The following is a 16951-nucleotide window of genomic DNA, read 5'->3' on the forward strand; positions in this document are numbered from 1 at the left end:
CTCTCTCCACCATGTGAGAACACAGAGAGAAGGTGCCGGCTGCAAGCCAGGAAGAGGGCCCTCACCAGAACCCAACCATGCTGGCACCCCCATCTTGGACTTCCAGCCTCCAGAACGGAGAGAAATAAATGTCTGTTGTTTAAGACCCCAGCCTACAGTATTTTGTATGGCAGCCTGAGCAGACTAAGACAGAAGCTCATAATCTTGAGGGCTGTTTAACAGACGAAGCCCTTCTGCATCAGGCAGGTTTCCTTTTGAAGGCCCCAACGTGCTTTGTATCAAACATACTGCCTGCCACAGTAAGTGTCCAGGTCTACTTTAAACATAACTGTGTTGAGTGGAGTTGACGTTGACCCAGGGAGCTGGGGAGCTGCTTGCTGAAAATGCAGGTTTGATGGCTGCCCCACACCCACTGGATCAGGAACCTGGGTGGGGCCCTGGAATCTGCATTTTAAACCTCTCCTAAGAGGACCCCAGGCACAGGCAGGTTTGAGAATAACTTAGCTACAGGGTCCTCATCTGGCACAGAGAGTCTGTTGCTCCACGACCTTTCCCTGCTGTGCCCACGCTGAGCACCTTACATGGACAATTGCACTTGGTCTGCCCTGTTGCTGTCCCCTCTGCACAGACACAGACATAGAGGCAGGCATGAGGCAGGCTGGGACCTGGTGCCGGTCACATGGATTTTGATCCCACAGACTCGGCCCTCAGCTATACTCGTTCTCTGCCTCCCACTTTTAATTCAGCAAGCCTGGATCCAGATCAACAGCCTCTTTTCTCTTTAGCCTTGGGGCCAGACTACAATTGAAAAGATGCTCAGGTTTTATCAAGGTCTGAAGGCTTTCAGTGCAATGACAAGTTTGGTTTATTGCGAGGGCTTAAATCAGCCAGAGCAAGGCTGGCCACGACCCTCTGGACACCCATAAAAGCCCCCATTCCTGACCACCCATCACATGCTTTCCCAGGCCCTGCATTTAGCCCCTGCTGCCCCTGACCTCAGTGGCAGGTCCTTAGTGTTAATCAGCTCTTCCAGGGCCTGAGGCCTTGAGACAGCCAGCCAGAGGGTCCAAGTCTCTAGTCGGCCACTTGCTAGCTGTCAACCTTGGGCACATGACTTTAAGCCTTCAAGCCTCAGTTTCCTCATCTCTGAGACAAGGTGATTCATCTCTACCACATGTGGTTATTGAGAGTATTGACATGAAATGGGGTGATTCACAGACACACCCAGGCTGGCACTGGAGGACTCAGGGTGTGTGGTCTGTGGATGGGGTTATTGTCTCTGCTGCCTGTTACCTTTAGAGTAACTTCTTCCTTCCACACTTCCAGCCCCTGGACTTTCGTCAAACTACCCACATCTTCTCAGACAGCTCTAAGGCATCATTTCCCAGGACTCCTTTGAGAAGAGGAAGGGAAGAGGCCAGGAGAACCTCCCCACAGTTTCATTTCCTCCCCAGCATGCGTCCTCTGATACCAGTGCATGCTGCGCCTCCAAGGGAAACCAGTGAGGTCAGGACCGTGGCTTGCAGCATCTTGATTCATTTCTCCTGAACTTTTGTGAGTTCAGTCCGAATGAACCTGGAGTTTATCCCAGCAAATCATCCAATGTTTTTTGCTAGAACCTGCTGCTGGCCATGTGTTAGGCAGGTTTAGATCTCCCACACAACAACCTCGTTGGTGCCAGGTGACAGAGGCTGACAAGAGGGGACTCGAGGGAGACCATTGCAGAGGTAGCAGATGCCAGTCTGAACTCCTCCCCCAGCCACTGGGATTCTCTTTAGCTCATCAAGAATGTATTCTCGGGGATGAGCTGGAATCTGAAGGATAAAATTGGGGAACCCCAAAGTCCCATCAACTCCCCTAATTCAACATGAAACTCTTGCTGTCTCTAGAGATCAGAAATATATAACTGATGCCAAAACGAGCTGTCTTACTCTAATTTCTTTCAACATAAAAATTGAAATATTTTCACACCCATTGGGGGAGAAGAGCCTTCTGGATTAAACTGAAAATCCCCGGGAGCTGGAAGGATGAAGGGGGCAGCCAGACTGGGGGTTCCCAGGTTGCAGGGCGGTCCTGCTAGAAGTGCCAGCCTCAGCCCTCTCCTCCTGCCGGCCTCTCTGGACCCCACCACAGACATCCCGAGGCTTCTCATGCTGGAACTTGGCTGCTATTCCCCAACCACACACACCTCATTTCCTCCTGTCTCTGTCCTTCAGCTCTGGCTATTTGAGACTTGCCAGTATTTGAGCAGCAATGTCACCTCGTGAGCAGGTGCCTAAAAATTCTGCACCTCCAAAGTGCCAGATTATGTAAAATCAATTAAGCCCCTGCTTTTATCCCTTGGGCAAGTCAGCTCTTCTGCATACTGATCAATTTATAATAGGGGGTAGCTGTATTTAGGGAAGAAATGTCAACGGCATCAGGGCCTCTGAATCATTCCTCCTATTGCCCTGTCTCTGCGTGTGACACATTCCATCCTGCACTCAGTGCCCTCTACACAGCGGCGTAGGATGATTCTTATTCCGAAGCAACAGAGCAACAGGATCCTTAAAATACATCACTGGTGCAGAGACCTTGGGAGGGGCAGTAGATCTGGCATCTGCCCTTCCCAGGTCTGGAAAGTGACTATGGGGCTGGACACATCTTTACAGAGAATGTTTTGTCTTTATATCAACCGAGCGGGCCCTTTGGAGAGGTGGAGGCAGCAGGGTGGACAGGTTAGGAGCCTGCTTGGGGGGTCTAACAGAGAGTTAGCTTTCCAGCCAGCTATGATTTGTAAGAGAGCTTAAAGGTGGGAAAGAAAATCCTTTTCTTAGATCCAGCAGCTTTCACTAATCAGCTGCATCTCTGGGTGTCACTTCTTGGCTGACTGCTGATATATATTTTTTTCCCTCCGTCTCCTCTTCTATTAGGGAGCCAGGGGCCCAGGAGACCCTAGGCAGGGTTAGTCTTCCACAAAGAGAGGAATCTGATCCCAGCGTTCTGAGCACAAGAGCTTGTAAATCAAACTGTTAGCTTAATAGCTTGGGCCATTATTCTAAAGCAGTGGGGCTGAAACCAAAAGCCAAATGAAAATACAGTCAATTTGTTCATACTTTAGTGACTGAATGACTATGTAATGTCGATGGGTATCGGGGCTGCATAGGAGAGACAGGGCTGTGGGGGGAGGGGTGGGACATGTGGGTGGAAGTTGAGCCCATGAGATGCGTGGGCAAATGCCCTTCCTAAGTGGATGCTGGGTCTCCATTTATAACATGGACTTGGCCGTAAAGGCCCACACTCCAAAGTCAGCAGCTTTACTGCTGGAGTACAGTGCTGGCCACTGACCATCAAGCCTGCTGGAAACTTAATATGGGAAACTGGGCTTGGCCAGCAGCATGTGAGCATGTGGTGAGATATCAGGAAGAACTGGGCTCAAAGGAGCAGGGAGCTGCACACCGGGAAAAATACGGGGGAGGAATGCAGAATGTCCCTCTGAACACATGCACTGCAAACATTCAATGCAGAAAAGAGCGTCAGAGAAAGAAACTCAGCCTCAGCTTTGCCTCCCAAAAGACCAGCACTCTTACCATTTGGGGACCCTCCTTCCAGACATCTGTATACATTGTGCAGACACGTAGAGAGATGTCTGGGTGCATCTATCCTGACGGGATCACACAGCACAGGTTCTTTTGCCCAGCAATGTGATGAAAGTGTCGGTAAGCACAGATCAAAGTCACAGCTTTCATGGCTGTGTAATATTTCACCGTCTAACTCTCCCAACACATACTCAAGCCACTCCGCATCGGTGCCTCCAGTCTCTCCCATGGTTGTTGGTACCACCGTCAGCATTTGGGAGCACTCACCCCTCTGTCTTTGGGCAGAAGGATAAACCACCTGCTTTTCATGGCCTATGACTAGGCGACCACAGACCATGTGGTTCAGACTGGGTCACCCTTGAGAGCAAAAGGGGGCACTGCTAATAATCACACCTCTCCACAAGCCCAGGGGAGGGCTGTTTGGACAAGCCAGGATGTCCAGTTCCCCATCTGGGAAGAGCCCTGAGGAGGTTCCTGCAAAAGGCAGGGGGACAGGGTGGGCCAGCCCAGGCCAGGGCTGTGTTTCATGGGGTTATCACTATGGGGATTGTCTCCACTCCCAAACTTGGGGCTGCCAACTAAGGTTGGTGTCTCCCAACCATTTTAGGTTGTGAACACTGGACACCGGGGGTGGAGCTTCTCTAAACTTCTCCATCTAGCCGCCCATCTGTGCAATTACCTGTCCATCTGTCTGTCCACCTGTCCATCTCACTCCATGCCAGTGGCCAGCAACTCCACAGCCACAGTGATAGCCTCGGTCTGGCTTGTTCACCCCCATGTCATTGGTGCTGAGAATGGGGCCTGGCACAAAGGTGCCCAAGGAAAAGATTTGTGAATGAATGAATGAGTGAATGAATGAATGATCACCACAACCATCCTCCTGGCAGCTGCCAATTATTGGCAGCTTAACCTGGCCTGTCACTCTGCTGAACGCTGTGCACCTGTGTCCTCATCACATCATCCTGGCAGCTCTGCCAGGGAGCATCGTTAGCCCATTTTACTTATGGAAGAGGAAGCAGGTCTTAGGTAAAACCACCTGACAGGCAGGGAGTGGCAGGGTTGCCATTTGACCCTGGCCTAGCTGACCCTGGAGTCCTGTCACAGACACACCATACTGCTCCCCTTCACTGCTCCCCTCCACCGCTCTCTGCCCTACAGACCCCAGCACACTTTGCTGAAGGGCATGAGAGAGCCCCCATGCCACCGGGCACAGAGGGTGTTGACCACAGGCCGAGCAATTCCTTCACTCAGGGGTAGATGTCCCATCCCCCAAATGGGAACCCGAGGAAGAGTCTGAGCTCTTTCCCCTGACAGGTCACTCTGGGTTTGGGGTCTGCCACCTCCAAGACCCCCATCTCCCCTCCCACATCCGTCCCCCCTCCCACATGGCTCCTTGGGCAGTGAACTCAGAATCACAGAATCTTGGGCTGGAAGGAACCCTCAATAACTAGTCCTACCCCCTCATTTTCAGGTGAGGAAACTGAGGCCCAGAGCTCCCACGCCTCTCCGATGGGCCGGCACAGTATAAATGTCCCAGCAGGAAGTCCCTTGGCCAGAGGCTGCCTGAGTTGCCCTCCCAGGTACTGGCCATCCCATGGCAACTGCTGATCCCATAGACCAGACCAGAGAGAAGAGCAGGCCTCCCCCGGCAGTCCTGTCCGCCCAGGACACCGTGAGGCCCAAGGAAGGAACCGCACCGAGGGATGTGTCCTCTCCCCTCTTGGGTCCCTCTCCCCTCGCGACCCTGTAAGTGGCCCGTGTAGCGCCAGGGCGGGGGTCTCGCGGAGGCTGGGTCGGTGCAGAAAGCAGCTTGGCCAGTTGCGGTGACCCAGCCGCGGAGCAGCCGCCGCCCCTGCCTGCTGCTTTTCCGTGTGAAAGGTGTTTAATTATTTCTGACAGAGTTCAGCATCGACATCTGTTCATGAGCCGGGAGAGTCCATTTAGGTTATCCATCACCATGACAGGTTCAACTTTTTTGGAAGCGCTTTTCCCTTCATAATGGGGCCGGGGTGGGGGTGGCAGATCAGCCACCGCACGAGGCACAGACAAAGACCCTCCTGGGGCTTCGCACACGACACGGCAGGCAGCAGCTCCACCAGCACCAGCGGAGGAACGGTCCTGGCGCTGGCCGGGCCTTCTGTGTGCAGAGCTGGTTAGTGGCTGCGAGGGGTGGTGGGTGCCAGGGGGTCTGGGTGGAGAAGGGGGGCTTCATCAGGTCGGTGAGAGGCTCTGAAATTCTTCCGTCATTCTGGGCTGGACTTGTCATCCATTCATTCCACAGACGTTTACGGACCACCTGCTCTGTGCCAGGATGCTGCTGGGCCCTGGGGACACAGTGGGAGGCCAACAGGCATGTTCCCTGTGGCTCACATTTTACTCGGGAAGATGAAAAAATTGCCCAGTTAATTAATTAATTGCAAAGTTGATAAGTGCCAGGAGGGAGAAGAAAGTAGCCCTTTGGTGGTGAAAAGGGGGGATCTGTTGGGGTGGGGCCTCGGGAGGCTCCGGGGCTAGGCAGCCCTGGATTGAGCGTGGGATCCACTTCTCACAGGGCCAGTTCGTTCACTTCCCTGAGCCTCAGTTTCCACATCAGTAGAATGGGGACAGGATATCTATGAGATAATGTGTGTGCAGAGCTTGGCACATAGTAAGGGCTCAGTAAATGCCTTTTGTTGGTATCACTTCCTGCCAGGGAAGGGACTGAGTGTGGTCTAAGGATCTTGGCAGGGTTGTACAGGGTGGTGCCCTGGGATGAGCCCTGCTTTGAGAGTCCTATGCGAGCCCCGTTTACCTCGGCCTCCAGGATGGGGCTGCCAGTCTGCAGCTTTAACTCCCAGAATCCATGAGCCTCCTCAGAGAAGGTGGGAAACCCCCAATAAATACTGGGCCTTGCATTTTTATTCTCTTCGTTCTTACTTCTCTGGCATAGCAGGCAGTGCGCACCAGCATGGGCCCTGCCATCTGACAAACCTAGAGTCCTGGCCCGGCCACTCGCCTCTCGCCTGTGCCTTGCGGCAGGTGCCGGCTCTGAGGGCGACAGGAAGCAAAGCACACAGAGGCCTCGGCACCACACCCGGCCCCCCATAGAAGGTTATTGTTCCAGGTCCACTGCTGCTTGGAGCGGTATTTTATTTTATTTTTTTCAACGCTGGAGCAGTATTTTAGAACAACAGTCTGAAGACAGGAAGAAGCCATGATGAGCTGAGTCAAACCCCCTCTTTTGAAAGTAGACACTCACCCGTTTGCTTGGGCATCGGGGGCCCTGCTCTAGGCTGGGGGCTTCAGGGGATACAGGTGTGTGACACGGGGGCTCTCAGCACAGGAGTACCAGCATTACCTAGGGTGGGGACACCGTGCTGTGCTGGAGGGAAGGCCACCAGAGCCTCCTCTGTCCCTAGCCTTTGACTCCAAATCCGAGAAGAAGGGGTTGGGGGCCAACGCTGCAAAGCAGAGCAACGTGGGTCCTGGTCCCTCCCTGGCAGCGTCCCCATGGTCGTCAGGGATACGAGAGAGAAAAGAGCAAAGGAGGAAAGCAGCGGGTAAGGGGCGAGGGAGGCGGCCGAGCAGGGACACTGCTGGGCATGAGAGGAGTGGCGAGGGGGCAAGTGGCATGAAGAGGAAGGAAACCAAGAGAGACGGCTCCTAACTGAGAGAGACGATAAAGTGCCACCGCCTCCTGCATGGCGCTGGGCAGCCTGACGGGCGGCGGGGCGGATGGTCACTGACATATGCTGATGGAGGCCACTTGGGCAGGACAGGAGAGGCCACATCAAGGGGGGCAACGCAGGTTTCTCTGGAAAAGCTCGGCAGCTTGTTCGAGCGCATTAGGCTCAGGAAGGCACCGGCCCCTTCAGTGTCTGAATTGCAGTTTAACGCGACACGGCAGCCGGGCCTGGCTGGCTGGGGACGTTGCCTGTGCAGCTGTCTTCCCGGGGCCAGGCGAGTCCCTCATGGCCTCCCAGAAGGGTTCCCTCTGCCCGAGTTGGGCTACGATGGCCCCCCCATCCTGAAGCTTCTGTTCCCACGTCTCCCGTCCCCTCCCTCTGTGCAATGCTCCCAGCTCTCACATTGTTCCTTTCTTCTAAAAGCTGCTGAAGATGAATCCCTGCCTGGGCTACACAGCCAAATGAACAACGGTCCAGTTCTGAGGCCAGAGCAGGACGGTTCCCTGGTCCTTATCCAGGTCAGTCTGGGTGCATGTCACTTACACTGGTCCACAGTAGACATTCACCGCCCCTCTCCCCAGGGATGCACCCTGCAGGGAGTTTAGTGCTGGTGGACACACAGCTGTCCTCTGTCCCCAAGGTCCTGTTCCTAACACGGGACATGGTGCATCAATGACTCCCTACCTGGAGGGAGGCTTGGCCCAGACAGCATCTGTCCCAGGTGGACAGGCACCCAGGCTCTGCTGCCAGACAGCCGGGGTTCGGCCCAAGGCTGATAACAACAGCCTGATGACAGCCACTGCCTTCTCCCTGCAGTGCATGTGCAGAGTCGTGGAGGTGATGTCAGTGGGCTCAACACCGGCTGTGGAGGTGCTTGGAAATGTCGCTTACTGCTGCTGCTGCTGCTGCTGCTGGGCGGTCGGAAGCCCACCCAACTCAGCTGTGTAGACAACAGGTAAAGACCAGGCAAGGTGAGCACGGCCAGCCCTCGGTGCAAGAAGGGGCAGATGAAGGTGACACTGACCTTCCGGAAGTGAGGCATATGCCAGAGGGCGTCCAGCTTCACGGGTGGGTTGTACTTCCTCAGCTGACTGCTCCGGGTCTCATACAGCTTCCCAAGGATCACCTGCAGGCCAGGGAAATGCAAAGGTGGTCACCTGGCTACCTGGGGATGCCGTGAGGGCAGAGGGGTGGGATCCATGGAGTCGCAGACTCAAAGGTCACTTTTCTTCTAGCCCTGGTCCTTCTCTGAGGCTATTTCATGGCACCAGCCAAACTCCGCCCTGGCTCTGCCCCTGGCCATAGCTCAGGGGATGGGACCAGGGCACTCCCCGAGCATGTTGTTCTGGTTTCTGGTCTGGCCACAGAACATGTGGGGTTCTGGTGCACAGCCGCTTTGAGGACAGGGATGGTGTCCTGGTCATCCCTAAAATTTCCCTATGCGGTTAACACAGCCCAGTGGTCCGCAGGAGCTCCATGGTGATCGAATGAAGACATGCCCGATTTGAGATGTTGTTACTGTCTCTTGGGGCAGGTCCTCACCATGGCCTGCTCGTGGACAAGGAAGGAGGGCTGCTCTTGAGGGAGGATTCAGGGGCTCGGATCAGAGCCCACGAGCTTTCTGTGGGTGGGATTCCAAAGGCTCAGAGGAAACCCCGCTCCTCCTGAACTGCATGCTCTGTGCCCATTAACAGGTACTGCCAAGTCCATAATTAGAGTCCTGTAGCTCATGGGGTCTGTTAAGGACTGAATCATGTCCCCTGCTGTCCCCCACTGCCAAATTTATATGTTGAATCCCTAACCCCCAGTGTGGCTATATTTGGAGGCAGGGCCTATAAGGATGTAATTAAAGTGAAGTGAAGTCATAAGGGTGGGGCCCTAATCCTATAGAACTGGTGTCCTCATGTTAAGAGGGAGGGACACCAGAAGCACAGAGTGAAAGCCATGTGAGGACACAGACAGAAGATGACCACCTACGAGCCAAGGAGAAAGGCCTCAGAAGGAACCGACCCTGCCAGCACCTTGGCCTTGGCCTTCCAGCTTCCAGCACTTCAAGAAAATTAATTTCTGTTGTTTAAGTCCCCCAGTCTGGAGTATTTGTTATAGCAGCCCTAGCAGACTAAGGCCGAGTCTGAGGCCTCCAACCTCAGAATCAGCTGGGGCAGGGATTTCTGTACACAGTCAAGCCTGAGAGCTGCCTCCTTAGCCCACGGCTGTGATCTCTGTCAAAGGTAAAGAATCCCTTGAGGAAGGAACAGGTCAGCCCCTTGCTTACAACCAGAGCTTTGTGCAAACAGTCGGGGGGCCCACACCTGCAGAGGATGAGGGCGATGTGGGAGAGGCACTAGAACCCGAGCGATGAAGACAAGGTACGCCACTGCAGAGGGGGCATGGAAAAGGGCTGCAGGGCAGGGCACAGGGTCACCTTCATGGGTTTCCAGATCCTACAGGGCTGGCTCATTGCTCTAGGATGGCACCGCTCAGCAGCTGATGGTTACTGAGTGCGTGCCTCAGGCTCTGGGCCAAGCATCTCCCCAGTGTTCATTCATTCATTCATTCAACAAATATTTATTGAGCATCAATGTGTTTTAGGAGCTAGGGGTACATCACTGAGTAAAACAGAGTCCCTGCCCTCATGGAGCTAACTTTTAGTGGGAGAAACAATAAACACACAAACTAGTTAATTTTAAATTGTCAGGTGGTGATGAGTGCTTTAAAAAAAAAACAAACAAGAAAACCTGAGGCTGTTTAAGAGGTCAGAGGGTAACAGAGAGAGGATGGTATTTTGGGGATCAGAAAAGGCTTCCCTGATAAGGTGACATGTGAGGAGAGATGGAAGGCGGTAGAGGACACCTGGGAGGAGAATTCCTGGAGGGAGCAGCAAGTTCAAAGGCCCTGGGGTAGGAATGCTCTGGGAATGCTGGAGAAACGTCAAGGAGGCCGGAGTAGCCTGTGTGGGAGAGGAGTTGGACCACGGGGCCCTGTAGACTCAACAGGGGCTCTGGGCTCTATTCTGGATTCCCTCGGAAGCCTCTGGAAGGCAGAGTAGTGTTACATGACTCAGCTCAGGTTTTGAAAGGCTCCCCAGGCGCTGGTGGAGGACAGACCCTGGGGATGTTGGGGTTCGAGGGTAGATGCTGGGCAAGCAGGTAGAGGTGACTGCAACAGCCCGGGTGAGAGACGAGGGGGTTCGGGTCACAGGGAAGAGTGATCAGATGCCAGATTTGCTGAGGATTGAAAATGGGGCCCGAGACAAAGAGGAGGGGGTGTGTTTTGGGCCTTCACATCCAGAAACGATGGGCTTGCCACTTGCTGAGACGGGAAGGTCGGGGTGGGGTGGTGGGTTTGGGAGTGGGCATCCGGAGTTTGGCTGTGGATGTCACATCTTGAGATGGGTGTTGGAGAAGTCGCATGGGGGGCTGGGGGTGGGCCGGAGGTGCTAGTCTGAGAGTCATTGGCCTTGGCTGCAGTCAGAGCCACAGGCCAGGCTGAGGGCAGCCCCAGGGCAGTGTGGCCGAGGAGGGAGGCCATCCAGGCTTCCAGGTCGTTTGCTGTCAAGTCGTTTATCTCAGTTAGGTCTCACCACCATGAGGTGGGTATAATTCTCTGAGACTCGGAGAGATCAGAGAACTTGCCTAAGACTATGGCAGCCTTGGGGGGCAGCTGGGCAGCCCCTCCTGCAGTCTGCTAGTGCCGTCCGTGGGCAGAGTGGGGGTGCAGGAGCAGCTGGGGATGCCCAGGCATTCCACTGAGAGGTCTAGCATCCTGGGGAGTTATCCAGAGTAATAGCAGCTAACATTATCTGAGCTTTTATGCTGTGCTAGACAGCAGGCGTACGTTCTACCATATAACCCTTACTTACTATCCCTGTTCTAAAGGTGAGGCTCGGTGGGGTCATATAACTTTCCCAAGGCTGCACAGCTTTACACAGTGGGAGAAGGATTGGACCCAGGCCATCTGACTTCCGTGCACACACCCAGCTTAGTCCTCAATTGTGGCTGTTCTCTGGGGATGGGAGCCATGGGTTGAGCCTTTGCGGGCCTGAAGCTGAGCTCCATGAATGTTTGCAATGAGCGCGCCTGGTCCTATGTGTTGTGTGTTTTGTGCCAAGGTGGGTTTGCTGTGACGCTGGTACAGCTTGAGCTCAGAGCTCCTCACAACACAGCGGGGCCTGGAGGGGTCCTATTCATGTGCTCATAGGGTCTATGTTTCTGTAACATTTGCGATAGTAATATGCCTCTGTATACTTTTTCTTAAATAGGTCCTCCAAACTGTAGACTTTTCAGGCCCCACAAAACCTGGATCTGCCCTGGGTTTCACCAGGGATATGTTTCATCTTTTCTTAAAGGCAGTTATCTTCCGAGGGCAGGGCCTGGTAAACATTCAGTGCCTCCCACAATAAAACCCCTACTGTGGCACGAGGCACGCAGAAGGTGCAGTCAACAAATAAAGCTGAACCGAGTTTAACTGAAGATGCCGCTGTCCCAGCGAACCCTTTACTGATTTACTTTGTTGATCGATTCTATTAATTTTATGGAATGTGTCTATGGATAACTTACAAGCCTTTTGGGTCAGTTTCCTTCTCTGTCTTCCGGAACAGTTTTGAAACTATTTTTGAACCAAAGCAGAGAGGCTGTCTGATCAGGGGTTAATGAGCTGGACTTTGGAATTGGAGATCCCAATTTGGAATTTGGATGTTCCCTTTCTAAGCCTCTTCCCTCTGCTGGAATGGGGTACCAATGCCTGACAATCAGGGTTCTTGGAGGATTTGCTGAGTTAAGGTTTGAGCAGATTGGCTGGCCCACAATGATTGCTAAGTAGTAGCTGTTACCAAGAATTTTATTTGGGGTCAGCATGGTCCAAAATCCAGGGCGTCCTCAGCTGCTTGCAGACCTAAGGAAAAGACAGGCTTCCCCTTGGATGGTAGTGATTTGGCCTTGCAAACAGACCATCTTATCAAACCCAGTAGATTATTTATCAATCCAGACAACAGTCCCCCAGCGTTTGGTGGGTTCATAGCCGTTTGTAAGAGAATGCAGCAGCCACAAAGAATCCTGGACCGGGAGGAGAACCCTCAGGTTGGCTCGGCAAGTGTTTTCTGAGTGCCTGCTATGGGCTAGGTGATGGGCATAGGATGCAATGCCCCCAAACGTGCCACCTTGGCATATTGAAAAAGGGCAGGAGCAGGAAGGTCTCTGATCCCTCCTACCTTTTTTCCCTGAAGCAGGGCAGAAAACCTAGGAAGGGTTTTCTGACCTCCCCCCGAAGCAGCTCATAAGTTCCTCATTCAAGAGGGGCTCTCCCTGTACCCAGAGGAAAGGAATATTCTTACCTCTGAAGACACTGTCACAAAGAAGAATCTGAACACAAGTCCTTGCCAGATTCCCCCCAGTTTACTACCATTAGATCACACTCTTTGTCAACCCTGTTTCTCTAAGACTATCAAATCTAGCACAAAAATACACAGGTTTAGCCATTTCTTTGGGTCTTCATCTCCTTATGGAGGCTCCTGTGTCATGTAAAACTTCAATAAGTTTGTATGCTTTTCTCTTGTTAATCTGTCTTTCATCGTAGGGGCCTCAGTCATGAACCTAGGATGGCTAGAAGGAAAGATATTTTCCCTCACCTACATAGGGGCAGCACAGCAGGTCCTCATTTAATCTGACCCCTTTATTTGCCCAGTGAGGAAACCGAGACCCCAACTAAGTGGTGACTCACTCAAAGTCACATACCCGGGGCTGGAGCCAGCTCCAAACCAGTGTCAGGGTGGAGCCAGTCACCTTGACTGTGTAGGGGGCGGTGCTCTGCTCTAAAGGAGAAGCACTGGCCATGAGATCTGCTCCTAGAGTCAGCAGATCGGTCCTGGAGGCTGCAGCTTCGGTGGATTTGCCAACACTCTGAGTTGCCATGAAATAGCTGCTAATTAAAAAGTGCAGCTCTCACGTGGGGCTGTAAAGCAGTTTATGAAAGTAATGCTCCCTCTGCAAATACCCATTACCATAGCAAGTTGACTCTTCCTTGAGCCATTAACAAATAAACTATTCATGGGCTCTTTTTTAAATGTTATTGCAATGCTGTGCTCTTTAATAAGCTGGTGTGTTGGGCTCTGCAGGCTGCCGAGAACAGCCACGGCACAGGGACCCTCAGCCCTTCCATTCCACACACCCCTTCAGGCCCATCCTGAGCATACCAGCATCCCCGGAAAAACTCTTCTGATCCCCAGTTTGGCCCTCGAATGCCACAAGGGCTGTCGCCGAACCCTGAGCTTTCCTATAATCAGCAGGAGTGGAACATCCTCAAGAAAAGCCTGGACTCTGGGACTGGACACGCCTGGGTCTGACACCATCGGAAGTCACTTAATCTCTCTGAGCCTCAGTTTCCCCATGAAAAGGAAATAAACAGATGAAATGAAGAGATACCGACTTCATGGGGTTCTCAGAGAACGAAATGCAGGAACTCGGGGTGCGTGCTCAGCCCAGCTCTCTGCGCCAAGCAGAGTGAGGCTTAGGGGCAGTGCTGGATGTGATATTGTAAGAGCCAGAGACACCAGACGCTTTTAATGAAATCTATAAAGCACTGGTGAACAGAGAGCGATTCTGATTTTACAGTCATCAGTCTGGATCTACTGGAGAGGAGGTCAATCTGAGCTCTCAGAGAGTCCACATTTTGGAACATTTTAAAGGCAATACTGTTGGAGTATTTTCAAATGGATACAGCACCGCAAATTAACAGTCAGAGATGTTTTTTCCTGGTAAAAATTTCAGTGAGCCAACCACCTGCCAGTTGCTAATGACTCACATTATTGGTGGTGTTTAGACATTGCTGGGACCTCGGCTCAACTTCCTGTGCAGACGCTGCCTCTCCAAGCCCCACCGTCCATGCTGGGAAGGAGGAAAGACACGGCCACGTCACAGGCTTCTGCGAGCCCAGACGAGACAACATGCACGACGCACATGCAGCGTTTGGCAGGGGCCTAGTCATTCCCTTGTAACAAAATGTACAGTACTCCTGAAGCTTAACAAAATGCATTCTTTAAAGCACCCTTCTAGAATGGGGTGTTTTTCTCTTTCAACTTTGCCTTATTAGCTTTTTCTTTGTAGATGGCATAGGGGCCAAGGGAAGACATCCCCTTCAACCCCCCGACGGTTCTCTGAAAAATTGCCTGATAAACACGGATTAATATGAAGAAAAGGCATAACAAATTTATCGTATCATAGTTTTACATGACACAGGCACATCTGTGTAGAAATGTGATTGGACAAAAAACGTGTGATCTAATGTTAATAGACTGAGTCCAGATTCTTCTCGGCCTGTCTGTGTAGCATTCATTCTCCAGGGTGTGGGGCAGGACCCTTTCTGGAATGGGGATCTTACGACCTACAATCCGACAAGGTAGGTCACAGAGTTTCTTTATGGCCAGCTCCAAGACAGAGAGGCAGGGGAGAAGTGTGTTTCCATGACCAGCCTTGGGGAAGAGAGACTCTAGTTTCTATAGCTTGCCTCAGGGGACAATGAGGCTGAGAGACAGGAGGACAGGAGAAGGTCAGAGCAAAGCTTTGCTTCTGAGGCTGCTTCTGAGGCCCTCACTTTGGGGTATCGCCTTCTGGGCCCTAACGTTGGCACAGGGCACGCTTCTCTCTAGGCCAGGTAGGATTAGTTTAAAATCTGATTTTCGGGTGTGTGAAGTTGTGAGGAGGTTTGGTGGCAAGAGTCCCCAGGCAGGAATCAGGACAGCCCAGCTCAGAGGCACACGGGGCTGACCGACTGCTGACGCGACCTGCCTCTTACATTTTCGCAGCTTAAGCAGGGGCTGAACTGGACAGCATCAAGACTGCCCAGCTCTGAACGTCTGCAATTCCCCACCCCCACCCCCACCCCCAAGGACAAGCGCAGACAAAGGTCAGTCTAGGAGCTGGGGCCCCAGTGCCCTTCTCCCTGCTCCCTCCCCAACGATGGGTCACTCAGGAGTGAGGGCTGCGTTTACCTTGTGTTTTTTCTCCATCTTAATGGCTTTCTGGGCGGCCTTTTGTTCCTGCACCCACATCTTCTGGTACTGGTGCTGCAGCAGGTCAAAGAAGGGTGTCGAAGGCCTGTGGGGAAGAAGTCCAGACAGGGCTCGAAGCTTTGGGAAGGCCAGTGGGGCACACGCTCCCCCCAGGGCGCCTGCCTAGCTGTTGGGGCTCAGAGAAAATCGCTCTCCCCACAGCTGTGAAACGTTCTCTCCCAGCCCTCAAAGGTCTTCAAAGAAACAGGGCCCTCGGCCAGGCCATACAACAAGCTTGGACTGCATGCCTCGAGTGCCGGGCCTGAGCTAGTGACAGACTCCCTCCTTCACCAAACCTTCCACAGGCTCCTCGGAGCCCTGTTTTTGACTAGGCCTTGTCCTTGGGCCCTGTCCTTGGCCTTCTGAAGCCAGTCTCAGCAAAGTGTCCTGCTGAGTTGATCCCCTATCCTTCATATCTGATGACCCTTGACAGCTGAGCAAGGTCCTCACCCCCACCCATGACATCTGATGACCTTGGCCTCCTGTTAGCGAGGATCTCCCTATCCTTGATGGCTCCTCTTGGTAACTTTCCACTCACTAGCCCTTCACTCTGCTCCTTGCATTTTATTCGGAGTTGATCTCAATTCTATACTGAAGTCTCCTTCCTCGTTTGCAATATAACTGAATACAATCTGTGTTCACCACCTTTAACTAGTGTCCCACTCCGGTTCTCTTTGACAGCAATTGCCAGTCCAGGAGCACTGCCCATGCTGAGCATTTTGCATACCCCACCCCTTCACAATATCATAAAGCGAGGACAACAGTATTATCGCCCCCATCTCTGAGATGAGGGGGTGAGGGCCCAGTGCAGTGGAGGGCAATGCTATGCATCTGACCTGCTTAGCCACAAGGCTCTGCAGCAACACAGAATTCACGTCCTCATAAGGGAAAGCCAGCCGCTCCCAGGTGGGGCCTAATCTTTAAGCAGGTTGAGAGACTGAATACCCAGGTGGACGATGGCTGGACTGCATATAAAAACAGAACTCTGACCCACAATCTGCAGCAACCAGCCTAGGAAACCAACCCATTTTCTACACGACCCAGCCCACGAAGCCAGCCTGCTATGTCATGCTTAGAGGAGGTCAGACTGCTGTCTCCACCAACCATCCAGGAAGCCAAACAATAACGCCTGTAACAATTGGCCCCAGATGGCCAAGACTTGATTAATAACTGACAGCTGCCCTAAGTTTTGTCCCCACTTCCAACTTGGGACCAACCAGAGAAAGCCAAACCAATCCCATAGGATACTCCATAGATAGATAGACAGGATACATATCATATATATGATTCATGTTACATGTGATATGATGCATACATAAAATAATTCATGTTATATGTGGTACATATATATGTATTTTTATTTTCAAAAGGAAAAAATGAAAGATAAATCAAACTTTACTAAGAATAGGTACCTACAGGATGAAGGAGAGACAAGAAGAAAGCGACAGAGAGGAAACCTGGAATCCTTTGAATAGACTTTGCATTATAGTTTTGACTTTGGAGCCATGTAAGAGGTGTTTTTCAAAAATAATTATAACAACGTTAAAGAGAAAAGATTAGCACCTGCCCCAAATAACCACAGTAGGAGCAAATGAACCTGACTGTATGTCAGGTTGGGGCGTAACCACAGAGAAGTTTTTAAGAGAGTTTAAAAGAGATTTGGG

At 52.4% G+C, this 16951-nt stretch overlaps 1 protein-coding gene across 1 annotated transcript in view; it reads right to left on the reverse strand.

Moving 5' to 3' along the window:
* The window catches only part of CFAP77 (cilia and flagella associated protein 77), a 129486-nt gene that overhangs the window by 17060 nt on the left and 95475 nt on the right, over nucleotides 1-16951 (reverse strand). The window contains exons 4-5 of the mRNA XM_063081510.1: nucleotides 15228-15333; nucleotides 8268-8369 (exon numbers count right to left, since the gene is read on the reverse strand). Of these exons, the coding sequence (XP_062937580.1) occupies nucleotides 8268-8369; nucleotides 15228-15333 (208 nt within the window). The remainder of the gene's footprint in view (nucleotides 1-8267; nucleotides 8370-15227; nucleotides 15334-16951) is intronic.

This window comes from Cynocephalus volans, chromosome 17 (assembly GCF_027409185.1).
Source record: "Cynocephalus volans isolate mCynVol1 chromosome 17, mCynVol1.pri, whole genome shotgun sequence".
Classification (NCBI taxonomy): domain Eukaryota; kingdom Metazoa; phylum Chordata; class Mammalia; order Dermoptera; family Cynocephalidae; genus Cynocephalus; species Cynocephalus volans.